At 36.3% G+C, this 26,983-nt stretch overlaps 1 protein-coding gene and 1 pseudogene across 2 annotated transcripts; both read left to right on the top strand.

The window, feature by feature from the left end:
- Nucleotides 1-12,222: 12,222 nt before the first annotated feature.
- On the top strand, nt 12,223-18,098 carry LOC129481902 (S-phase kinase-associated protein 1-like). Of its 2 annotated transcripts, XM_055276993.2 has the most exons (3): nt 12,226-12,268; nt 16,435-17,026; nt 17,341-18,098. In XM_055276993.2, exons 2-3 carry the CDS (start codon nt 16,477-16,479, stop codon nt 17,391-17,393), a joined length of 603 nt encoding a protein of 200 aa, XP_055132968.1. In that variant the 5' UTR covers nt 12,226-12,268; nt 16,435-16,476; the 3' UTR covers nt 17,394-18,098. The 2 variants fall into 2 exon arrangements, with proteins under 2 accessions (XP_063496848.1, XP_055132968.1); XM_063640778.1 differs by lacking the exon at nt 17,341-18,098 and having other exon boundaries at nt 12,223-12,268; nt 16,435-17,136.
- Nucleotides 18,099-18,126: 28 nt separating this feature from the next.
- Nucleotides 18,127-19,526, top strand: LOC129481671 (elongation factor 1-alpha 1-like; annotated as a pseudogene).
- The last annotated feature ends 7,457 nt before the right edge of the window (nt 19,527-26,983 follow it).

Below are 26,983 nucleotides of genomic sequence, written 5' to 3'. Positions count from 1 at the left end.
GTAGGGAAATACTTTTTCCTATATGTGACCTATAGTATCAGTTGGGTGGGTTCCTTAAGATTTGATTCTATGTGGATTCAGCAGTGTAATCTTTGTGTAATTTTTTTCATCTGTAATCAGTGTCAGTGAAATTTGCACGTACTTTAGTGGACTGGACTGAAGGTGTTTATGGAGGCAGTGGCGTGACTTTTCTGGAGATGCAGTCACTGACAGTAGGTGCCTGAGAGGCCAGTTCTTGAGCCCTAGGCGGTGTGTGCATGTTGGTAAATGGCTCCACTAGCTAATCATGTAGGTTAGCTGGTGGTGGTAGATGCCAGGAAGCCAGCTCTGAGGCCTTGGAAAGCACACATTTCGGTTTTTATGGTTTTGGAGGCAGCTCTCTACTATGTTAGATCACCTGGTTTGGGGGACACAGCATGTTGCACAGGCTGAGGTACAAGGAATACAGCTATACTGCTGGATCCAGCTGGAGTCATGGTGTTGCAGCTTATTGTGTGCACATGGTGGGATGATGGCTGGGCCCCACAGATATAGAGATGCGGGGGCTACTAGCCCCCAGGACAGCATGATTTTCAGCAGTGGCTCCATTCTCCAAATGATACCATGCTACAGCAGTTTGGGTCTTGGGGAGTAGGGGGAACCAGCTGTTTTCTGTCTGGAGCAATTCATCATATGGGCCCCAGGAGGCCCCCTGTATAGTAAGCACAGGGCCCGTGAAAATTGTATGACTTCTGTAGTTAAAACTGCAGGCATCTGTGGTGGTATTAATAATTAGTCATGGGGACTGCTGGAGATCTCCCACTTACCTATTTACCACAGTGAGGAGTCCCTAATGGCTCTGGGCCAATCCCTGCTGAGTGCTTTGCTTTCCTCTCTATGATGCCACCCTATGTTTCCATGTTTCAGAGAGTCTTTGTCACTTCTTTGCAAAATTCCAGTGTTCTCTCTTAAACACTCCATTCAAAATGAAGTTATCTATTTGTTGTTTTGTTTTATCTTTGTGAAGAAGAGCATTGAACACTTCCAATTAGCCATCTTGATGATAACTATTCTGGTCATTGTGTTTTGAGGAATAAAGCTCTTTGTCTCTGACTGAGTCTCATATCTTTTACCATCATCAATAAAATTGTAGAAGCTTATTAGCTTTCAAGTGGAGTAAAATCTTTGACCCTTCAGTTTTTGATACAATGTTGAAAAAAAAGTGCTTAGACATTTTTCTTGTTCCTGACAGTACGGAAAACAGATTTAGGATTTTATTATTATTTATGATAATATCTACAGTATTTTTTCATAGATGACCTTTTTATCAAGTTGAAAAAGCTTCTTTTCATACCAGCTTTGCTGGATTTTTATGATAAATGTCTTACGGATTTTGTCAAATGCTTTTGTTATGTCTATGAAGATGATTGTCATTTTTTAGTCTTTTAGTAGGAAGAATTTCACTGATTGATTTTTAAATGCTATCACCCATGCATTAATGAGATAATCTCCCACTTATTTATATTTTATCCTTTTTTTTTTTTTTTTTTTGAGACGGAGTTTTTCTCTTGTTGCCCAGGCTGGAGTGCAATGGCACGATCTCGGCTCACCACAACCTCCACCTCCCAGGTTCAAGCAATTCTCTTGCCTCAGACTGCCAAGTAGCTGGAATTACAGGCATGAGCCACAATGCCTGGCTAATTTTATATTTTTAGTAGAGACAGGGTTTCTCCATGTTGCTCAGGGTGGTCTCAAACTCCTGACCTCAGGTGATCCGCCCGCCTCGGCCTCCCAAAGTGCTGGGATTACAGGCGTGAGCCACCTCCCCCGGCCTTTATCCTTTTTGTATATTATTGAGTTTAATTTGTTAAATCATTGTCAAGGTTATTTTACATCTAGGTGTATAAGGGATTTTTTTTTTTTTTAATTTTAGTACTGTTGGTTTTTGGGATCAGGATAATTAGGACCTTATAGAATAATTTGGGAAATATCCCCTCCAATTTAACCTGGAAGAATTTGTGTACAATTGGTATTATTTCTTCTTTAATTGTTTGGTAGACAATTCATTAATATTTAAATCTCTTTTTTCCCATATAGTCATTTAAAGTCATATTTTTTTTCTAAACTTTAGGTGCACTCTTCAATTAGAGATACATTGTGTTTTCTTTATCAGTCAATACAAAGTATTTTCTTATTCTCTTGGGGCTTTCACCATGGAATATTTAGAAAACTGTTCTGTAAATCTGGGATTTTTCAAACATTTTCCCTTACTGTTTTTTTTTAATTTCATTATGATAAGTGAATGTACTTTATATATTTTCAATTTTTCTATATTGTTTGAGACTTATTTTATGTCCTGTTATATAATATATCTTAGTAAATGTTTCATCTAAACTTGGAAAACATGAGTATTCTCTTACTTTTGGGTATAATATTTTGAATATGTCAATTAGATCAAGTTATATTATAATGCTATCTAGGTTTTTATAATCTTAGTAATTTTCTTCCTACTTAAAAAAAATTCCAGAAAGAGAGACATTTCAGTTCACCAAATCTGATTGTGATTTCTCTATTTCTCTTTTAATTTCTATTTATTTTTGCACTATTTTTTGAGCTCAGTTGTTTAATATATACACTTTTAGAATTATCGCTTTCAAAGCATTGACTCCTTATAATTATGAAATTTTCCTCCTTATCTTTGGTAATATCTCTTTTTCTGAAGTTTATTTAGATGTTAATATAATTATTCCACATTTCTTGTGAGCAAATATTGCATAATAAAATATTTTTATTGTTTTTCTCTTAATTTATTTTTGTCAGTAATCAAGCCAAGTTTCTTGTAGACAATTGGGCCTTGCTTTCTATTCAGTTTAACAATTTATTTCTTTTAATTTTTTTGTTTGGACTCTAATATAATATCAATCTGCTTTATTTAAATATCTCATCTTGCTGTTTCTCATCTGTTTTTGTAAATTTTCCCCTTTTTAAATTATTAATATTTTTATGCATTTTATTTTATCTCCCTATTGGCTTATTTGCTATCTCTCCTTGTTCTTATTTTCTTTGCTTGTTTTGTTTAATGGATACTGTTGGGATTATAACATATACCTTTAATTTATGAGAGTACAGCTTTAAATAGCATTATACAAGTTCACATATCACCTTACATTATACTGAAATTTCCCCATCTCATCATTTATGCTGTCATTTTAATGCCTTGTATTGTTTCATTCTTTATAAATCCTGCAAAATGTTACCATTGTGTTTTGCTTTGCACAGTTAATTATCCTTTAAATAATTAAAAAATGATTTTAAATATGCCACATTAACCCCATTTTCACCATTTCCAGGACTTTTCTTTCTTTGTGTAAATTCAATTTTCCACTAGTATTACTACTTCCACTTCTTGTAGCGTGTCTTATAATGTAAGACTGCATTATTAATTATTCCAGCCTTCCTTTTAAAAAGTTTTCATTTTCCTTTATTTTTGAAAGATATTTTGGCTAGATATGCAATTGTAGATTTACAGTATTTTTTCAGCACTGTCGATATGTCTTCTCGTTTGCATAATTTCTGTTGAGAAAATTGCTGCTATTCATAAATATATATTTTCTTTGTGCTTATAATTTTTCAATTAAATATTGGTTTTCAGCAATTTCATAATCTATTTTGGTATTTTGTTGTTGTTGTTGTTTTATTCTGCTTGGGGCTTGCTGAGCTTCTTAGGAATATGGGTTGCCAAACAATTTGGCAATTGTATCATCAAATATATGATCCTTAGCCCTTTTCTAGAATATCTATTACACATTGGTGTAATTGCCTAAATTGTTCACAGATCATAGAGACTTTTTTCCTAGTCTTTTTGCTCTCTGTTCCTTATATAAAACAGTTTCTAACATTAATTCTTTAACTTCATTCATCTTTATTCCTGCAATATCTAATCTATCCTTGTCTGTCTAGTGAACTGATCACTTCAGATTTTGTGTTTTTTAATCTCTTGAGGTTTAAATTTTTGGTCTTTAATTTTTCATCACGTATTTTGTTTTCTTTACATTATTGAAGGTCTTTAAAATTGTTATTTTAATGTTTATTATTTATAATTTCATCATTTATTATTTCTAAGTCATTATACCTTCCAATTAACAGTGCACAAGAGTTCCAATTTCTCCACATCCACACCAATATTTATTATTTTCTGTTTCTTCTTTTTTAATACTAGCCATTCTAATAACTGTGAGATGGTATCTTGTGGTATTGATTTGTATTTCCCTAATGATTAGTGATACTGAGCATATTTTCTTGTGTCAAAAAGACTATATGTATATCCCCTTTGGTGCTCGCTTCGGCAGCACATATACTAAAATTGTGTATCACCTTTGGAGAAATGTCAGTCAAGTCCTTTGTTCTTTTATTAATTGGGTTGTTTCATTTTTCGTTGTTGAATTTTAGAAATTCTCTAAATAGCTGGGCGCGGTGGCTCACGCTTGTAATCCCAGCACTTTGGGAGGCCGAGGCAGGCGGATCACGAGGTCAGGAGATCGAGACCACAGTGAAACCCTGTCTCTACTAAAAATACAAAAAATTAGCTGGGCGTGGTGGCGGGCGCCTGTAGTCCCAGCTACTCGGAGAGGCTGAGGCAGGAGAATGGCGTGAACCTGGGAGGCGGAGCTTGCAGTGAGCCGAGACTGCGCCACTGCACTCCAGCCTGGGCAACAGAGCAAGACTCCGTCTCAAAAAAAAAAAAAAAAAAAAGAAATTCTCTAAATATTCTAGATATTGTTTCTTTATTGGATACATGGTTTGCAAATATTTTCTCCCATGCTCTAGGCTGCCTTTTCAGTCTGTTGATAGACGTGTTCTTTGATACACAAAAGTAGCTTTTTAAACTTTATTTTCTTTTGTTGCCTGTGCCTTGGGTGTCACAATCAAGAAATCACTGCCACATCAAATATCATGAATATTTTTTCTGTTTTTTCTTCTAGGATTTTTAGTTTCAGCTTTTATGTTTAAATGTTTAATACATTTTTAGTTAATTTTGTATATGGTTGCAGGTAAGGATCCAACTTTATTTTTTGCAGATAATAGTCAATTTTATATCACCATTAGCTGAAAAAAACTGGCCTTTCTCCCATTGAATGGTCTTAGCATTCTTGTTAAAAATCCTTTGACCATATTATGTGAGGACTTATTTCTGGGCTCTTTATTCTAATCCATTAGTCCATCTGTCTGTCTGTAATGCTGGTATCACTGTTTTAATTAAGTTTTGAACTAAAGAACATCGTTGGGAAATTAATAGGGATTTCATTGTATCTGTAGATAACTGGGTAGTATTGGCATCTTAACAATATTAAGCCTTACAATCTATGAAAAAGTGCTATATTTCCAATTTGTATTTAAAAAAATTTTTTCAACAGTGTTTTTTAGTTTTTATTATACAAGTCTTTCACTTTCTTGGTTATTCCTAAGTATTGCATTCTTTTTAAGGTGATTATGAATGAAATTGTTTTCATAATTTTCTGTTTAGATTTTTAATTGTTAGTGTGTAGAAATGTCATTGATTTGGGCTTTGTACTCTGCTACTTTGCTGAATTCATTTATTAGTTCTAACAATTTTTTTGTGCAATATTTAAGGTTTCTACATATTATAATATCTGTGAATAAAAATAATTTTACTTCTTTATTTCTAATTTGTATGACTTTTCTTTCTTTTCCTTGCATTATTGCTCTAGCTAGGACTTTCAGTATATGTTAAATAGAAACGATGAAAGCAGGCATCCTTGCCTTGCTCTTGATTTTAGAGAAAATGATTTTGTCTTCAATCATCGAGTATGAGGATTACCGTGAGTTGTTTATACATGGATTTTATTATATGGATGAAATTTCCTTCTGTTCCTAGATTGTTGAGAGGTTTTATGATGAAAGCATTTTGAGTTTTTTCCTGCATAAATTAAGAAAACCATGTGTTTTTCCCATTCATCCTGTTAATGTGATATATTAGAATAATTGATTTTTCGATGTTGAATCATCTGGCATTCCAGGAATAAATCATACTTGGCTATAATGTATAATTGCTTTAATATGCTGCTGAATTTCGTTTGCTATTATCTTATTGAGGAATTTTGCATCAATGTTAATGTGGTATATTGGTCTGTTTTTGTGTTTGTTTGTTTCTTTCTATTCTTGCAGTGTTTTATCTGGCTCTCATATGTAAACAGTGTTGGCCTCATGGAATGAATTACTAAGTATTTCCTTCTTTTTAATTTTTAAATATTTGATAGGATTCATGAGTGAAATTATCAGAACTGTTCATTTTTTTAAATTACACATTCAATCTCCCTGTTAGGTATGTCTATTTAGGTTTTCCATTTCTTCATAGTTCAGCTTTTGTAGGTTTCGTATGTGTAGAAGTTTGTCCAATTTGTCTAAGTTATCCAACATTTTATCATAAGTTGTTTATGGTACTCTTTCATAATACTTTTTTATTTCAGTAGAATTTGTAGTGATTTTTGCAATTTTAATATTTTATTTTATGTACTTTTCTGATTTTAGTAACTGACTGCCTTCAATTTTTTCTATCTTCTATTTATGTTTTCTCTAATCATTGTTATCTCATTTTTTTTTTTTTTTTTGCTAGCTTTGGATTATTTTGTTATTTTCCTAGTTCCTTAAGTTGTAACATTAGGTTGTTTGTTGGCAGTCTTTCTCTTTTTTAAATGTAAGTATGTATAGCTATAAATTTCCCCCTTAGCACTGCTTGAGTTGCGTCTCATAAGTTTTGGTATGTTATGTTTTCATTATCATTCATCTAAACATCTTCTCATTTCTCTTGTTATTTATTTTATCCATTGATTGTTTAAAAATTTATGGTTTAATTTCCCCAAACATGTAAATTTTCCATTTTTTTCTTCTATTATTCAGTTCTAATTTCATCCTATAGTTGTCAAAGTAGGTAGTTCATACAACATTAATCTTTTAAAATCTATAGAGGCCAAGTGCGGTGGCTCACGCCTGTAATTCCAACCCTTTGGGAGGCTGAGGTGGGTGGATCATTTGAGGTCAGGAGTTTTTTTTTTTTTTTTTTTTTTTTGAGACGGAGTCTCGCTCTCTCACCCAGGCTGGAGTGCAGTGGCGCGATCTTGGCTCACTGCAAGCTCCGCCTCCCGGGTTCATGCCATTCTCCTGCCTCAGCCTCTCCGAGTAGCTGGGACTACAGGCGCCCACCACCACGCCCGGCTAATTTTTTGTATTTTTAGTAGAGAGGTCAGGAGTTTGAAACCAGCCTGGGCAATATGGCAAAACACTGTCTCTACTAAAAATACAGAAATTGGATGGATGTGGTGGCTCAAGCCTGTAATCCCAGCTACTACAGTGACTGAGGCAGGAGGATCACTACAACCATGAGGCAGAGGTTGCAGTGAGCCGAGATCGTGCCACTGCACTCCAGCCTGAGTGATAGACTCTGTCTTTTTTGAGATTCTGTCTCAAATAAATAAACAAATAAATAAATAAATAAAATCCATAGGGACTGAATTTGTGGCCTAATATCCAATCAGAAAATACACCTTATGCACCTGAAAAGAATGTGTTTTCTGTTGCTGTTTGGTAGAGTGTTTGTATATGTCTCTACATCTTAGGTGTAGTTCATTTATTGAGTTATTCATCTGTATTATTTTTCTGCCCATGACAGAGGGTGAGTATTGAAGTCTTTGACTATTATTATTAGAACTATTTATTAGAATGGTTTATTTCTCCGTTCAATTTTTTTTCAATTATTCTTCATATATTTTGATGGTCTGTTATTAGTTATGTATGTGTGTATGATTTTTGTATTTTCCTGCTGTATCAAATCTTTTATTAATATATAATATCCTTTTCAGTCTCTTGTAACTTTTTAAATTTAAAGCCTATTCTGTCTGATATTAGCATGACCACCTCTGCTCACCTTTGGTTCCTATTGGCATGAAATAACTTTTTACATCCTTCCACTTTAATTGTGGCCTTTGGATCTAAAATGAATCACTTATAGACACCATATACAGTAGCATCTAGTGATTATGTTTTTAAAAAATCAATTCTATCAACTTTCCTTTGATTGGAGAGTTGACTCTATTTCTGTTCAAAGTAATTACTGATAAGAAAGGTCTTACTGCTGTTATTGTGCTGTTTGTTTCTTGTAGGCCATATAGCCTTTTGTCCTGCATCTTCTGCATTACTATCTTCTTTTGTGTTTGCTTGATTGATTTTTCATAGCAAAAGATTTTAATTTCCTTCTCATTGCCTTTTGTGTATGTTGTATAAGGATTTTTTTTGTGGTTGCCATGGAGATAACATTTATCATAAAGTTAAAGCACTCTAATTTGAATGTATACCAATTTGACTTCAATAACATACAAATTTTCTTCTGCTTCACAGCCCTTTCCTCACTCCTTTGAGTTATTAATGTCACAATATTACATCCTTATATACTGTGTGTCCAGAAACAGAAACTGCCATTTTCAGTGCATTAGTCTCTTAAATTATGTGGAAAACAAAATGTGGTATTAAAAACCAAAGGTAAAATAATACTAGCTTTTAGACTAATAATTTTTAAAAAGTGTTAGTCTCCTAAATCATGTACCAAAAAGATTGAGTTATAAACCATTGTTAAAATAATATTAGATTTTATAGTTTCCTGTGCATTTGCCTTTACTGAGATCTTTATTTCTTCACATGACTTTGAGTTACTGTTTAGCATTATTTTTATTTCAACCTTCAGTAATCCCTTTAGCATTTCTCGCAGGACACATCTAGTGGTAACAAACTTCTTCAGCTAACTTCTATAGCTGTTTTCTTTAGCAAACTTTCTTAGTGTTTTTTTTTTTTTTTTTGTCAATTTTGAAAGATAGTTTTTCTGGATGTAAGATTCTTTGTCCACAGGGTTTTCTTTTGTTTCAGCACTTTGAAAATATTAGTCCACTCCCTTTCATCCTCCAAAATTTCTGGTGATAAATCTGCTGATGATCTCATTGAAAATCCTTTGTTTGTTATTAAGTCATTCATCTTCTTGCTTTCAAGCTGCTCTCTTTTTTTGTCTTTCAACAGTTTGATTGTAATGTTTCTCAGTGTGGTTCTCTGTATTCATTCTACCTAGAGTTCATTAAGTTTCTCGAATGTTTATATTCATGTCTTTCATCAAACTTGCAAAGTTTTTAACCATTATTTCTGTAATAATCTCGACACTACTTCTCTCTCTCTTTCTCTTCTCTGCAACTACTATATTGTGGCTGTTTGTGCATTTCATGATGTCCTCAGCTAGCTTAGGCTTTGTTCACTTTTATTCAATTATTTTTCTTTCTGTTCTTAAGACCATATTTCCAATTGTCTTATCTTCAAGTTCACTGATTCTTTCTTCTGCTCATATATGCCCTTGAATCCCTCTAGTGAAATTTTCATTTCAGTACTTGTATATTTTAGCTCTGAAATTTCTCTTTGATTTTTTTAAAGTTTCCAATCTTTTTATTTATATTTTCATTTTGCCCATACATCATTTTCTTAACTTTCTCTACATTATCCTTTAGACCTTTGAGCATCTTTAAGACACTTATTTTAAAGTCTGTCTTGTAGTTCTGCCAGCTGGTCTTTCTAAGGTACGGTTTCCGTAGGTTTGTATTTTTCCTTTGAATGGGTCTTAGTTTCTTATTTGTTGCATGCTCCTTAATATTTTTGATAAAAGTAGTACATTCCATCTAATAATGTAACTCTGGTAATCAGATTTTTCCCCTTTTTCATGTTTTTTGTTTGGTTTTGTTTTCATTGTATTATGTTTTTTATTGTTATCAACTGTCTTTATACTGAGGGTCAACCTGAAGTGTAAACCTGAAATCTTCTGAGGTGTTTTCTGAGCCTGCACCTTTCCCTGGGCATGAATGGAGACCTTCTAATTTTCCCTATATGCTGTTTTTTTTTAATATCCTAGTATTAAATGACTGATTGCCAAACGAAGAAAAAAGAAAAAAAACTGAAAGAAGAGTGGATAATGCATTAGCCTTTTAAATCCCTGAAAATTACTTCAGCTTAAGGGGAGAGGCTTACCACAAGGTTATGGGGTACAAAATGTCTACCTGCCTCTGTATCTGTACCTCCATGATCAGAAACATGAGGTTAGAATACAGATATGAGGTTAGAATCACTGATAGATGGAGGGCAGAATACTTATTGCCTACTGAAATAGTCAGAATCACTTTTATATATAATTATATGTTGTATATATGCAATATTGCATACAATATAGTATATATTAAAGTAATATATTATGGTGTGTATGTATGTGTGTGTATATATATATATATATATATATACACACACATATATATATAGTCTGTCTGTCTACCTATCTATCTATATAATTGGCTCACAGTTATAGAGTCTGACAAGTCCTAACATCTGAAAGGTGAGTCAGCAAGTTGAAGACCCAGGAAGGTCCAATGTTTTACTTTGAAGACAGTAAAGCAGGCATAATTCTTTCTCATTGCAGTAGCATCAGCCTTTCTGTTGTACTTAAGCCCTAATCTTATTGAATAAGACTCACCCACATTAAAGAGGGAAATCTGCTGTACTTATTTTACCAGCTTAATTGTTAATCTAATTCCAAACATTCCATAGAAACACCCAGAATAATGCTGGACCAAATATCTGAACACCTCATGACCCATCCACTTGACACATAAAATTAACCATCACACCCACTTGGTTCCTGCTAACTGTGTGAAAATTGCTCTGGAACACATGTAGGACTGTCTGCCAGGAATTTGGAGGGTGAGGAATGCGTAGCTGCTGCTGAGAAAGGAGCTGAATTTAACCAAAAGTAATGGCGATTTACCATTTAAATCTTCCTCTGGAAGTTGCAAAGCTTCATTAGACTCCAGAGTCTAGTCAGACAGCTTCTGGCCATGCAGCTCTTATCTAAGTGGAGAGAGATTACTGGTACCTTCAGTTCCACTATCTTCACAGAATCGTCTCTTATTTCTACTATTTTTTGACTTGATATTATATGTAATGTGATATGGTTTGTCTGTGTCCCTACCCAAATCTTATCTTGAATTATAGTTTCCATAATCCCCATGTGTTGTGGGAGGGACCCAGTGGTATGTAATTGAATCATGGAGGAGGGTTTTTCTCATGCTGTTCTCATGATAGTAAATAAGTCTCATGAGATCTGATGGTTTTTCTAAAGGGCATTTCCCCTGCACACGCTCTCTTGCCTGTTGCCACATAAGATGTGCCTTTGCTCCTCCTTTGCCTTCCACCATGATTGTGAGGCCTCCCCAGCCATGTGGATCTGTGAGTCCATTAAACCTCTTTTTCTTTATAAATTACCCAGTGTCAGGTATTTCTTCACATGAAAATAAAAATGGACTCATATATAATGAATATTACATTATTATGCATTCAGATTTTGTCTTTCTTTGTATAACATTGAATTTTCTTTTTTAGAAAATAATTACTTGTTGGGCAAGTTAATCCTTTGAAATAATTTTTGGTTTTTAAGCATTTTTGGTCAAGATTGTAATAGTATTGGTTTTTAAGCATTTTTAGATCAATACTGTAATAATATTAATTCTAATTCTAGCTTAGTTATGCTACTAAGACATGGGCCACCATGATTCTCTGAATATTTGCTTATTTATTCAGACATTTCTTCAATTGGCTTTTGGACAAGAAACCCAGAGGGCATATTTTACCAATATATTTTCATAGGAATTACTGGAGAGAATGAGGGAAAGATACTTTTGAAATAAAGATTTCACAAAGCAGTGGAAATGCAGAACATAAAGGGGAATAACAAAATCTTAAGAGTAGCTTTATGTCTTTTTTACAACTTCTTTACATATTACCTATCACTTATCATTTGATGCTGCATGGTTGATGATTTACTCAGATCTATGTTTCAAGTCACAGATTTGCGTAATTTGTTTGTTTTTGATTTTGAGAACTATTATAAATTTAATCACATGCCCTCAAAATTAATCTTGAAGCCTTACTCCTCAATATAACCGTATTCAGACATAGGACTTGTGAGGAGGTAATTAATGTTAAATGAGGTTAGAGGCTGGGTTTCTAACTCAATACGGCTAGTGTCCTTATAAAAAGAGGAAGAGAAACCAGAGTGCTCTCTCTGGACACAAATGCAGAAAGGTCAAGTGATGACAGATGGGAGGTGCCATTTGAAAGCTGAAAAGAGAGGCCTCATCAAAAACCAACCACGCTGGCAACATAGTCTTAGACGGGCAGCACTCATAACTGCAATAAAGTAAGTGTTTGCTGCTTAAGCTACCCATTCAGTAGTATTTTGTTATAGTAACCTGAGCAGACTAATAAACTATGTAATTTCTATGACTATTTTTTGCTTCTTTTTTAAACCATTCTAGTCTAATTTGACATTGTCCTGTGTTTTCTACATGATATTTTGATCCCTTTTTATTGTTATTTCTATTCTTTGTGTGAAAATATTATGATTGTTTCATCATTTTGCTTTCTCTCATAATGTTTCATTTCTTCATACACTTTATTGCTATGAGTTTATCTTGTGAAGATTTTGTTTTGGTTTTGGTTTTGGTTTAGGAAACCTGCATTCCTTGGGTTAGGAAGCACTCATTTTGGGAGGCCTCACTGTCCTTTCTGCTTTCTCTCTAGGCAGTATATGTCTGTGTAAATTTGAATCCTACACAGGAAGTGGACTAACCCAAGGGTTCTATTTTATTTTTTCATTTTGCCTATTTATATTTTCGTGGCCAGAGGAAATTGACAGATATTTTTCTTTTAATTTTCCTAGTTCTCCTTTTATGAATAAGGTAGGTTTTCTTAATGATCTACCTAATACAAATAGATCGAGTTTATAATGCTACAGGTTTATGAAATAGATTTCTGTTTTGTCAATTTATATTTGGCCAAAGGAAATTGACAGGTATTTTTCTTTTAATTTTCCTAGCTGTCCTTTTATGAATAACATAGCTCTTCATAATTACCTACTGAATATAAATAGATCGAGTTCATAATCCTACAGGTTTATGACATAGATTTCCTCCTGATTAGAGATTTAGGATGAAACCCCTAAGGTCTACATCTGGCTCTGACTAGATATAGAGGAACAATCTTCTAATTAAAGATTGTTTCTCATGTAATATTTCTTAATGTCCAAAATGTGGAGAATAATTTTAAGACACATTAAAATAGCCTTTATGTCTGTATCTCTCACCAGATATAGACCTTAGGGATTTCATCCTTAATCTCTAAAGAGGAGGAAATCTATTTCATAAACATAGAGCCATTGACTCCATTGAGCTGTTTTTGTTTCAGCATTGACTCATGGCGTTAGTGAGATTCTGTTTGGTTTCTGAAAATTGTGGATTTCTAAGCATTTATTAAGGAGCAGAGTCTTCCACGTTAGTCCAATGTCACATATAGTGTAGAACTCTATTTAATATCTTTAGGTCTATGTTTATAGATCTGTAAAATGGAGATAAGAAGCCCTAATGTACTGGATGTTCATGAAAGAGTTTACATTAACATATATTAATGATTTAGCATATTTCCTGGTGAATCATAAATATTCAATAAATATGGATCATTAATATAATTCTAAAAAACATCCGTTTAAATTATGACATATGAAGCTATCAAAACTCAGCATTTGAAGCAATTTGAAATTATTCACGTTTTATATTTTTTCGAACAAAAAATTGTTTCTCATGTAATGTTTCTTAACATCCAAAATGTGGAAAAAATTCTGAGACACATTAAAATCGCCTTTATATTATTTGCTTTTGCCTAATTTTTCTAATATATGTTGAAATTCCTGCAAGTGGCATTATGTTTTGGGTTACTGTCTGAGCTTTGCAATTTTGTACAAAGATTTCATGCAAAAAAAGGCTACAGTGTTCTATTCTGCTGGAAGCATTTTTCAGTAAATGTATTTTTAATTTTTCTTATACAACATTGATGTCTAATGAATGGATTTTCAAATATAATTACAAGAGAGAGGCAGTTAGGTCTGAGGGCAAAGAATTTGTAATTCAGAATTTCTTATAGTTTTTGATAAGCCAGTTTAAAGTATCTATAAATCTATGTATATATTATATTAATTTTATTGATTAAAATCGTTATAAATTATTTGAAGGATGAATATGGAATCTTTGCTCTTAGAGGAATTAGAGAATGAAAGGAAGAAAGAAGAATGAAGAGAGAGAGAGAGAAAGGGAGAAAAGGTGAATCCATCGAGTTAAATTAGTAAATAATTAAGAGTGGTTAAAACAACAATGTTCACACATTTTTAATTTAAGACTGTTCGATCCTTTTAAAATTCATTTGAATCTGCAATTATTTAAGCTGTGAGCTGTGCACTGAAGAAAGAGTAAAACTATAGATTTTAAGATTGTAGCTGGAGGTAATATATAAATCCAATTGATCAGTCTGGCAGAGAATTGATGCCACAATTTGTACCCAGTGGCATTTTCTCCCTTTTACTCAACTGGCTTTAGAACATTATCAGAAAGTCAATATGATACGCCAATATAGTGATATACGTTCAGTCATAAGTCCCTTGTTCAGATTAAAACTTAGGCACCCACATTGTGTATAATAATGGACAGACAGCCTGACTCCCTGTCACTCTGTGTCTCTCAGAGAGAACTTGACTTAACTTTACTGCAGGTTACCATACAGTTTTTAGTGTTCCCAAGAGACAGTCAAACCAGTAACAAAGGAGGTCTGTCTCTTCAGGACAAAAAAAATTCGAGAGAAAGGATAATATATACCTTGAGCTGCAGTCTGACTGCAGAGCATTCTCTAGCAGCCTCCTGTCTCCACCGGCCTTTCCTGATGTTCTGATCAAGTTACCTTTAAAATTCACTCTTGATTTCATGTTTTGATTCTCTTTCTCTTTTAATTTATTAATGCATTTACTACCTCAGCATTATCTTTACAGCTCATTCCCTTCCAAGCTTGCTCATTCCCATAAAACTATTGAGAAAGTTTTATTGTCTTTCAATTCCTTGTATTGTAATTTAATTCTGAAGGTTATTTTATGTCACAAAGGTTTTTATTTTCTTAACAGTGCAAAGCTCTGTGAGAGGACCCATATACCATGTATTTTATCTTCAGCAAATATATTCAACTTATTGGCATGTTTCAGACAGAGTATTTAACTAATATTCAGTACTGTTATCAGAAATTGTGATTTCATAAACTGTTACGCAGTACATTTGTCACAGCTCCCACATAAGCTTGGTTAAGGCAACATTCCATAGCATGTGGTGCTTATCAGGTCTACAATGAAGATGACAATTATTTCTGCAATAAATTGTTGAGGCACAACTAATCCAGATATTTATCAGTAATCGTTCATTTAGGATTTCTTTAATTTTGGACATCAGACAGGCAACATTATGCTTAATTATAGAATAAAAATTTTATTCAGTTTACTGTGTAGTTAAGTTTTGCATAGTTACTCATTTGTACATTTCATTTTAAAACATGTGCTGAATGCCTTTTATGTAATCAGGCTCTTGCACTGTGTGCTAGAATGCAGGTGGGGAATGAAGACACATGGGATGTATACCCAAGTGTAGAAAACACTTAGTTCTCAAAGATAAATAGATGAAGATGAATGTTGGTCTGGGATAGGGTAAAAAACAGAGTGGTCATGAAAGACATCCCTGCAAAAGTGATATTTGAGTGGAGATATGAAGGAAGTAAAGATGTGAACTGTGTGGACATGTGGGAAAATGGCATTCCAGACAGAAATAAAACCATCTACAAGTCCTGGAAGTTGGGGCACGGCACAGGTTCAAGGAAGAGCAGGGAAACTCGTGCATCAGGAACAGAGGGGAAAGAGGGGTGTGTCTTTAGGTGTGATTCCCCTGAGCTGTGGTTTCTTGTGCTAACGATTTATTAAGAAGCTGATAAGGAGGAGGGGGAAGCAGAAAAGCTAAACAAAAGTGCAAGTTCAGGTGTAATCAATACCTCATCCTAATTCTTTGAGTGTTCTGTAATATAAATTACATTGCAAATTCTGTACCGCTTTAAGGTAAGAGAGCTGAGCTTTCACACTTCTGCAGCAGTCAGGCACTGGCACTTCTGAACACAAGGTAGTGCTCTGAAGAAGGTCGTAAGTGGAAAGCACACAGAAGCTGTGAGAATGGGTATGTAGAACCCGAAATAATTTCCCAGGAGATAAGAGAGAACATGGAATCAGAATACCAGTGCTCATTAATATTCAGCCTCCGTTGCATTTAGATGTAGCCAATATATTTATGTTGTAAGTAGATTCCTTTGGTTACAATGAAAATAAAAGACCACAGGAGAATAAGTAATAAACCACCAAGACCAGTTAGGATGCTACTGCAATGTTTTTGGAAAGAAAAACTAGTAAGACTCAAACGGTAAGATATGGAAACAGAACTACCTTTTCCACAACAGGTTGCTGGCAGAACACAAGTGTCTTGAAAACTACCTCTAAAGATGCCATGTCGCGCCACTGTAGTGGCTTCTTCCTCTGCCTTTCTCTTCCTCTGCTGTCACCTCCCAACTCTCGTCAGCCTCCGGCCGGCCATCTCCTTAACACAGAACACCATGCCTTCAATTAAGTCACAGAGTTCTGGTGGAGAGATATTTGAAGTTGATGTGGAAATTGTCAAACAATCTGTGACTATCAAGATCATGTTGGAAGATTTGGGAAGGAATGATGAAGGAGATAATGACCCAGTTCCTCTACCAAATGTTAATGCAGCAATATTAAAAAAGGTCATTCAGTGGTGCACCCACCACAAGGATGACCCTCCTCCTCCCGAAGATGATGAAAACAAAGAAAGGCAAACAGACGATATCGCTGTTTGGGACCAAGAATTCCTGAAAGTTGACCAAGGAATACTTTTTGAACTCATTCTCACTGCAAACTACTTAGACTTCAAAGGTTTGCTTGATGTTACATGCAAGACTGTTGCCAATATGGTCAAGAGGAAAACTCCTGAGGAGATTCACAAGACCTTCAATATAAAAAATGACTTTACTGGGCCGGGAGCTATGGCTCACGCCTGTAATCCCGGCACTTTGGGAGGCCGAGGCGCGTGGATCACGAGGTCAGGAGATCGAGACCATCCTGGCTAACATGGAGAAACTCCGTCTCTACTAAAAAAATACAGAAAAATTAGCCAGGCGTGGTGGCTGGCGCCTGTAGTCCCAGCTACTTGGGAGGCTGAGGCAGGAGAATGGCATGACTCTGGGAGGCAGAGCTTGCGGTGAGCCAAGACGGCGCCAGTGCACTCCAGCCTGGGCCACAGAGCAAGACTCTGTCTTAAAAAAAAAAAAAAAAAAATTACTTTACTAAAGAGTGGGAAGCCCAGGTACGCCAAGAGAACCAGCGGTATGAAGAGAAGTGAAATGTTATGCCTGACACTGTAACACTGTAAGGATTGTTCCAAATACTAGTCGCACTGCTCTGTTTATAGTTGTTAATATTAGACAAACAGTAGACAAATGCAGCAGCAAGTCAATGGTTATTAGCAGAATATTGTCCTCATTGCATGTGTAGTTTGAGTACAGATTCCAAACCTATGGCTGAATTTCTTCCAGTATGATCAAAAGTTTCTTTTTTCTTTGCCGTGAATAAAACTGAACTGTAGGTTCTCTGTAAGTGGAATTTTGGCCTTTCCCTCTTTTTTGTAAAGCAATGTCTGCCTAGTTTATTGTCCAGTTAACTTTAGTGACCTTTTGAAAGTTGGCACTGTAAATAAACCAACTTGCAAAAAAAGTTTTCTGGACTAGAATTAACAAAATGTTATCTTTATTCATGAGTTAGAAACTGGAAAAAGGCTTCTTGAAGTAAATGTTCTGAGTGGAGTTACTAGAATGTCTCCCAGCCTCCTGCAGTCAAGGAGAACCACTGTATTGATTAACCTATATGTAGCAGGGCTCCCTTCATTGCATCTGAGGATTTGTTTTCTCTTTCTTTAATTTTATTTTTAATCCTCTTAGCTTTAAATATATTGCCTAGAGACTCAGTTACTACCCAGTTTATGGTTTTTTTGGGGAAATGTAACTGGACAGTTTGTTAGCTTTTAATTAAAAAGACACTTAACCTATGGAAAAAAAAAAAAGAGAGAGAGAGAAAACTACCTCTAAAAGCCAAAATGGGAAAGGAAAAGACTAATATCAACATTGTCATCATTGGACAAGTAGGTTCAGGCAAGTCCACCACTACTGGCCATCTGATCTACAAATGCATTGACGTCAACAAAAGAACCATTCAAAAATTTGAGAAGGAGGCTGCTTACATGGGAAAGGGCTCCTTCAAGTATGCTTGGGTCTTGGATAAACTGAAAACTAAACATGAACCTGGTATCACCATTGATATCTCCCTGTAGAAATTTGAGACCAGTAAGTACTACGTGAGTTATCATTGATGCCCCAGGACACAGAGACTTCATCAAAAATAAGATTACAGGGACATCTCAGGCTGTCCTGATTGTTGCTGCTGGTGTTGGTGAATTTGAAGCTGGTATCTCCAAGAATGGACAGACCCACGAGCATGCCCTTCTGGCTTACACACTAGGTGTGAAACAACTAATTGTTGGTGTTAACAAAATGGATTCCACTGACCACCCTACAGCCAGAAGATATATGAGGAAATCATTAAAGAAGTCAGCACTTACGTTATGAAAATTGGCTGCAACCTTGACACGGTAGCATTTGTGCTAATTTCTGGTTGGAATTTGACAACATGCTGGAGCCAAGTGCTAACATGCCTCGGTTCAAGGGATGGAAAGTCACCCGTAAGGATGGCAATACCAGTGGAACCACACTGCTTGAGGCTCTGGACTGCATCCTACCACCAACTCGTCTAACTAACAAGCCCCTTTGCCTGCCTCTCCAGGACGTCTACAAAAATTGGTGGTATTGGTACTGTTCCTGTTGGCTGAGTAGAGACTGGTGTTCTCAAACCCGGTATGGTGCTCTGGTCAATGTTACAACTGAAGTGAAGTCTGTTGAAATACACCATGAAGCTTTGAGTGTAGCTCTTCCTGGGGACAATGTGGGCTTTAATGTCAAGAACGTGTCTGTCAAGGATGTTTGTCATGGCAACAATGTTGGTGACAGCAAAAATGACCCACTAATGGAAGCAGCTGGCTTCACTGCTCAGGTGATTATCCTGAACCATCCAGGCCAAACTAACTGCTGGCTATGCCCCTGTACTGGATTGTCACACAGCTCACATTGCATGCAACTTTGCTGAGCTGAAGGAAAAGATTGATCACCGTTCTGGTAAAAAGCTGGAAGATGGCCCTAAATTTTTTAAGTCTGGTGATGCTGCCATTGTTTATATGGTTCCTGGCAAGCCCGTGTGTGTAGAGAGCTTCTCAGACTATTCACCTCTGGGTCACTTTGCTGTTGGTCATATAAGACACACAGTTGCTGTGGGTATCATCAAAGCAGAGGACAGGAAGGCTGCTGGAGCTGGCAAGGTCACTAAGTCTGCCCAGAAAGCTCCGAAGCCTGGTGAATATTATCCCTAGTACCTGCCACCCCATTCTTAATCAGTGGTGAAAGAACTGTCTCAGAACTGTTTGTTTCCATTGGCCATTTAAGTTTAATAGTAAAAGAATGGTTAATGATTACAGTGCATTGTAAAACTGTCAGAAGGAGAGGAGAATGTTTTGTGGACCACATGTGTATGTGTGTGTGTGTGTGTCTGTGGCAGTTTTAAGTTATTAGTTTTTAAAATCAGTACCTTTTTTTTTTTTTTTTTGAGACAGAGTCTCACTCTGTTGCCCAGGCTGGAGTGTAACGGCATGATCTCAGCTCACTGCAACCTCCACCTCCGAGGTTCAAGTGATTCTCCCACCTCAGCCTCCTGAGTAGCTGGGATTACAGGTACCGGCCATCATGCCCAGCTAATTTTTGTATTTTTGTAGAGACGGGGTTTCACCATGTTGGCAAGGCTAGTCTTGAACTCCTGACCTCAGGTGATCTGCCCGCCTCGGCCTGCCAAAGTGCTGGGATTACAGGCATGAGCCACCATGCCCAACCTAAAATCAGTACTTTTTTAATGGGAACAACTTGATGAAAAATCTGTCACAGAATTTTGAGACCCATTAGAACAAAGTTTAACAACAACAAAAAAAAGAAATCAGAACTAACAAGATTTGCTTATGGACTTCAAAATTAATTCTCTATTTTTAATCAGTCTCTTTCTCTCTCTTTCAGCCTCTCTCTCTCTCTCTCTCACTTCTCTAACTCCCTCTCTCACCATATTTCTACTAATCCTTTCTTGGTATAAGGGTAATTGTTCAAATTAGGTCAATTTTTACTATTATCTGTAATATCTCAACACTCATATTTTATTTGAGAAGTTGTTAACTATTTGAAAGATACTGATTGCCTGTAATGCATTCAGCTATCTGCTTACCACCAAATATTATCTTTACTCTTACTTGTCCCAGTTTACTCTTGATTTATTGCTTATCCCTCCCTTTGCTGTTAATATTTTCTACATATGCCAAGACAGTGAGATTTTTAAATGTTTCTTCTTTTTAAGGAGAATTGACTTCTGTCTTGGGTCCACACACACAAAAAAATACCTTCTTCAGCAATTAAGTGTTCACTACACTCCAATACAAAACAGAGAACAATTACTTAGATAAACAAAGAAAATATATGCCTACGTCAACATATAAACAGGACAAATAGAAAAATAGATGGTAAATATTTATTCTGTTCATCTATATCAAGAATATGTATCAAAATAATCATTATCATTATGATTTCTGTTGAGTCTCTAATGAAGCAATGAACTGTGTCTTTCATTGCCTTAATGTAAATGTTTGAATTATCTTATTGGAATAGTAGAAGATAAATCTTCTTTAATTTGGTTTTCCATTTTTGATTGCGTGTTAGAAAATAAATGTGAAGGTAAAATACGTGTATACATGTGAGATCACTACCCAACAAGCCTGCAGCAGATGACGTCTGACTTTTAGCGACAAGTATCCTGTACAAAATTATCAATGTTTCAAATTTCTTATGTATGGAATATCAAATATCACAGTTTACCTTTATAAATTATCTTAAAAGAACAATCGGTAGTTGGAATGGGTTGCAAGAAACAAGAAAGTAACTTTTCCAACCCTCAAAGCACACCTGATACTACAACCAACTTCTTTCAGAAATTTGCAGCACTGTTGTATAAGATTTACTGAGTCTCTCTAAACACCTCTATCTCTCTATCTCCTCACCTTTAAAGATGTTCACAGTGGCAAAAACATTGAAAGTTTTTATTCCTAAAAATTATCCTATACTTGTCACCATTATAATAATACTATTTCCTCCTTTCAAAATGCATTAAAATTATTAAAAGTTACTGCGATTTTAAGAAACTATCTCTCCGCATCCCAAATCCAAAGTCAATTACATTTAGTGCAAGGGTGTGTATGAGATTGCTTTGAGTTACACCAACATTTAAATTTTCTTCTCAAAAATATTTTAGTCCTATTATCTTCATCTTATACTTAGAAATGTATTGTGTTGAATAAATAATATTTGGTAATAAAACACATCTGCTTTCATACATCTAAATAAACAAGCAGTTTGGCATAAGAATTAGAGTTTAAAATGCACATATATTTCCATGTTTGTACATAAGTACTTAATGAGGATATTTTCTAATAATTGCTTCACAGAAACAGTTCCTCTATAGAAGGAAAAATGTTACCCTATTGGAAATGTGTATTTTTGTCTACCTCACTGCATTTAAGAATGGAATTATGTATGCTGACTTGATACCCCAAATGTAAACAAAATGAAAAAGAAACAGTGTTTCAGTATAGTGTAGAAATATGTAAATTTATTTTTCTGAAAAAGGAACAACTAACACAGAAACAGAAAACCAAATACCACATGTTTTTACTTATAAGTGGAAGTGAAATGATGAGAACATACGGACACGTAGAGGGGAAAAACACACAGTGGGGCCTTTCAGAAGGTGGAAGGCGGGAGGAGGGAGAATCAGGAAAAATAACTAACGGCTACTAGTAATTAGATAGAATGTATCTCTCAAAAGGCAGAGCGAAAAAAGAGGTAGAGTGGCTTAACTCACAGCTGTATTATTCTTACCTGTGGTTCCATTATACATTATAGAGGCCTTAAACATTACATTCAAATTTCCTGTTTGCTCTGTGCCTCCCCTACCGAAGTATGAAGGACTTGAGATCCAAAATTTATTTTCATATGTGTTTTCCAATACATAATACGGTTACTAGCGCATAGTTGACACTCAATATTTGTTAACTGAATAATAACATTCTAAAGAAAGTAGCCTAAAAGACAAAAAACTCTAGCAATATATAATAATAAATTTATTATCAATATGGTAATAAATATTTTCTTAAAAAGAAGGACATGTGAAATAAAGCATCTCTGAGAGAGTACAAGCTTCCAGGTCAATAAAAAATGTGATGTCAGTTTTGCTTAAAAAAAAAAAAAACAAAAAAAAACAAAAATAGCTTACCGAGACGTGACACCATGCTGGCAGTCCTCACAGCCCTGGCTTGCTCTCAGGCCTCCTCTGCCTGGGCTCCCACTTTGGCGGCACTTAAGGAGCCCTTCAGCCCACCGCTGCACTGTGGGAGGCCCTTTCTGGGCGGGCCAAGGCCAGAGCCGGCTCCCTCAGCTTGCAGGAAGATGTGGAGGGAGAGGCGCGAGCGGGAACCGGGGCTGCGCGCGGCGCTTGCGGGCCAGCTGGAGTTCCGGGTGGGCGGGGACTTGGCGGTCCCGCACTGGGAGCAGCCGGCCGGCCCTACCGGCCCGCCCTGCCGACCCCGGACAATGAGGGGCTTAGCACCCGGGCCAGCGGCTGCGGAGGGTGTACTGGGTCCCCCAGCAGTGCCAGCCCACCGGCGCTGCGCTCGATTTCTCACCGGGCCTTAGCTGCCTTTCCGCGGGGCAGGGCTCTGGACCTGCAGCCCGCCATGCCTGAGCCTCCCACCCCCTCCATGGGCTCCTGTGCGTCCTGAGCCTCCCCGACGAGCGCCACCCCCTGCTCCAGGGCACCCAGTCCCATCGACCACCCAAGGGCTGAGGAGTGCGAGCGCAGGGCGTGGGACTGGCAGGCAGCTCCTCTGGCAGCCCCGGTTCGGGATCCACTGGGTGAAGCCAGCTGGGCTCCTGAGTCTGGTGGAAACCTGGAGAACATTTATGTCTAGCTCAGGGTCTGTGAATGCACCAATCGACACTCTGTATCTGGCTACTCTGGTGGGGCCTTGGAGAACCTTTGTCTGGACACTCTGTATCTAGTTAATCTAGTGGGGACGTGGAGAACCTTTGTGTCTAGCTCAGGGATTGTACACGCACCAATCAGCACCCTGTCAAAACAGATCACTGGGCTCTACCAATCAGCAGGATGTGGGTGGGGCCAGATAAGAGAATAAAAGCAGGCTGCCCAAGCCAGCGGTGGCAACTCGCTCCAGCCCCCTTCCACACAGTGGAAACTTTGTTCTTTCGCTCTTTGCTGTAAATCTTGCTACTGCTCACTCTTTGGGTCCACGCTGCTTTAATGAGCTGTAACACTCACCGCGAAGGTCTGCAGCTTCACTCCTGAAGTCAGCAAGACCACAAGCCCACCGGGAGGAATGAACAACTCCAGACGTTCCGCCTTAAGATCTGTAACACTCACCACAAGGTCTGCAGCTTCAGTCCTGAGCCAGTGAGACCACGAACCCACCAGAAGGAAGAAACTCCGAACACATCCGAACATCAGAAGGAACGAACAACTCCAGACTCGTCACCTTAAGAGCTGTAACACTCACCGCGAGGGTCCGTGGCTTCATTCTTGAAGTCAGTGAGACCAAGAACCCACGAATTCCGGACACATTACTACTGGTAAATATTTTGTAGTTTTCTACAGTTAATTTATGTTTTAGTTTTGCCGCTGGGATCAATTTATTCTCCAGAGTTAATGATTAAGTTAGTTTTACAAGATTTAGAATATTGCTACAACTAGAATTTTTCCTTTATGTTTGACATAAAGAAAAGGGCATTGCCCTCAAAATGTAACTGATACTTTTGGTAGTACCAGTGGTCTAGTTTTATCTCCTGTTATTCTACTTCTTTATCTGCATGCTGTCATATACAAAGAAAGTTTCTAGGGCCAGGGACACAGACTTAAAAAACTTGGATGGGGAGAGTAGTCAGAAAAGTTTGAAAGATGAAGTGCATTCTTAATCGGGCAAGTTGAGGTGGCTCCATAGTTTCATACATGGATAGATTGGGGTCAACTTAATAGTAGCTGAAATCTGTGCAACTATTGAAGAAAAAGAAATGACATCTAGTACCAAAATAAGGACGGTTTTATTCCTCAGTGAAGGTGAGAGTGCAGAAAAGAAAATGAATTCCCTTTGGAGATAAACCTTGTGGAACAAATACATGTATGATAGTTTGACTGTATTTTAGCTTGAGTTCCCCCGAAAGCAGAGTCTGATTTATTTCCAGATGGCATTTAGAAGGTAATACTAAAGAACAGGAGCGAGAGTCAAAAGAGAGATGAGAATAAAGGAAGGAAGAAAAGTTCATCAAGTTGACGAGTGTGGGCAACTGGTGCTTGAGCTCACTCTAAAGACGAGTATAGCATGCCTTTTAGAATTGTCCACCCAAAGGACAGGAGGCAGAGCTCAAGTTCACCACTGGTTGAGGGCCATTCCATCAATTCCCCCACACTTAAAAGCTATTCAAGTATGTGTAAAAAGACTTCAATGCAGAAAGCGAAGATGCCAACAGTTGAGGAAAAACATTTAGTGAAAAGTGAGTAGAACCTGCGCAAAAGTGTCCAGGGTTGCCTGATAGTGGGCCAGAGCATCAGATACATCAGACACCAATAGTGATGCCAATGGCTCAGGGCTGATTGATGAATGGAATCCAAGATGCTTTAGTTTGTATTTCAACTTCTCAGACTCTCTGATGAATTTCTTATTATATCCCGAGACTGTACACACGTAGCTGTGTGGTGGCAGACGCATGAATATGACAACCCATTTGTTTCTGTATTGATTCTATCAGAGGTTAAAAATAGGCAAATGGTTGCTTTGAGAAAATTACTCAGTTAATGTTTCATTCCAAGTTAATCTTAAGGGAGGTTTGTTTATTTTTGAAGTGTTTTCTTAAATACTCATAGCTCAAGTTTCCTAAGTTTAAGGTCTGTGAATAAAGCTGCTGACATTTTGTGAGAGGTAAATGACTGACTCCTCAACATTTTATAAAGCAACTATTTTCACCATCTTTTTGATATATTACTATTTAACTATGAGATTGAAATCTCAGAATAATCTCACGCCTGGGAGATTCCCATAAGAAGTTATATATTCTCTGTGTCTCTAGTAGACTACCTTGACCTTTCATGTTTTAAACTGCAGCCCTTTTCCATCATTAGGTTTTAAAGTTTTCAAAAATCTAGGGAGAAAGGGTTTTTTTTCTCATCCTCCCTTACATTGCCTCTGGGCTGGGGAAGAAAGTAAGGAAAAACAAAAGATTTTTGTTTGCCTTGAACCCAAAAGAAGTTCAAATGGAAGCCTCAAGTGCAATGACCTTAATGACTATTGCCCTTTTATCATAATGGTATACTTAATAGTTCGTAGAATATTCAGTTCAGCAGGGCACAGTTTGAAACTTCAGACAGAGGACATATCTCTGTAGGGAAACTTACCTTTCCAGTGGGGGTAATTCCTTTGTGTCTAAGGTTTTGGCAGATTGCAAGGGGGAAAAGCAATGTTTGAGGATATCTTAAAGATGACCCAACTAATGATATATAGTGAAATAAAGTCTACATCCTCTAATTTGTCCATATCAGCCTGTATCAAACTGGGGTAACTGACAATTCAATTTTTTCCATGAATTAATTTGCTCATGTATTGCAAACCTAGTTAGCAAATACACTGAAATACCAATAAGATAATATCAATGTAACATTTTAGACAAATTGAAGCAGTAACTACTGACCATGATTATTATATGAGCACAATATGGTATGTGTGTGTTTGTAGGCCCCTGCAAACATACATGAGTGTGTGTGTGTGTGTGTACACACAAAGCCAATTTATACCATCTAGCAAGAACTCATTGGTAAGTATTTAGGATGTTCTTGGCACAATCCAGTGGTTGATTTTCCTTCAAATACCACTAATATACTAACAGATGTATAGCCTGATCATCAAGGTTATGTATATCATCAATAATGTTGCCATGCAGAAAGCAATTATAAAGTAGCAAGTAAAATAATTATTTTTAAACCATCCAAAGAATAAAAATGATGTTATCTAAGAATAAATCTGAAAAATAAAGTTCAAAATTATATGGATAAAACTACAAAATTTTATTCAGTATTATGAGTAACACCTAAATAAATGGGGAGTTATACTATGGTCATATATGGAGTGCTTAGCATTAGAAAATATCAATTCCCACAAAAATAATCTGTAAATACAAGTAAAAATCCCATCAAAATGCCACCAGGGCTCTCCATAAGACATAAAATTTGACTAAAATTCACACAAGTTGAACGCTGGACCAAGAATAGTAAAGAATATTTTGAAAAACAAGAATAAGATGGGAAGAAATGTTCTGTAGATATTGGAACTTACTGTAATTCTAAAGAAATTAGAGGTGATTAACAGTGAGTAAGAATAAGTAAAAATATGGAACATGATAGAAAATTCTGGAAGAGAGTCACATGACTACTACATAGAAACTGGTGTAAGTTATAGAGTGGTATAAAAAATGAGAAAGAAAAACAGACATTTTGTAAGCCCTTAAATACTCGTTCGGGAAAAACATAGACTTATGAATAAATTGCTATATCTATGAAAAGTAAACAAATGAATAAATTAGATTAATTATCACAAATAGTTACAAATAGTAATTATTACAAACAGTTCTAATTAAAACTATTTAAAAATAAATTACAAATAAAGTAAAGATAGATGTGGAG

Source organism: Symphalangus syndactylus, chromosome 5 (assembly GCF_028878055.3).
Source record: "Symphalangus syndactylus isolate Jambi chromosome 5, NHGRI_mSymSyn1-v2.1_pri, whole genome shotgun sequence".
Classification (NCBI taxonomy): Eukaryota; Metazoa; Chordata; class Mammalia; order Primates; family Hylobatidae; genus Symphalangus; species Symphalangus syndactylus.
This window is presented reverse-complemented; position numbering and strand designations above follow the sequence as displayed.

What these genes read in the sequence shown, in the direction of transcription:
- LOC129481902 (XM_063640778.1), top strand. Translation starts at nt 16,477, where the DNA reads ATGCCATGTCGCGCCACTGTAGTGGCTTCTTCCTCTGCCTTTCTCTTC.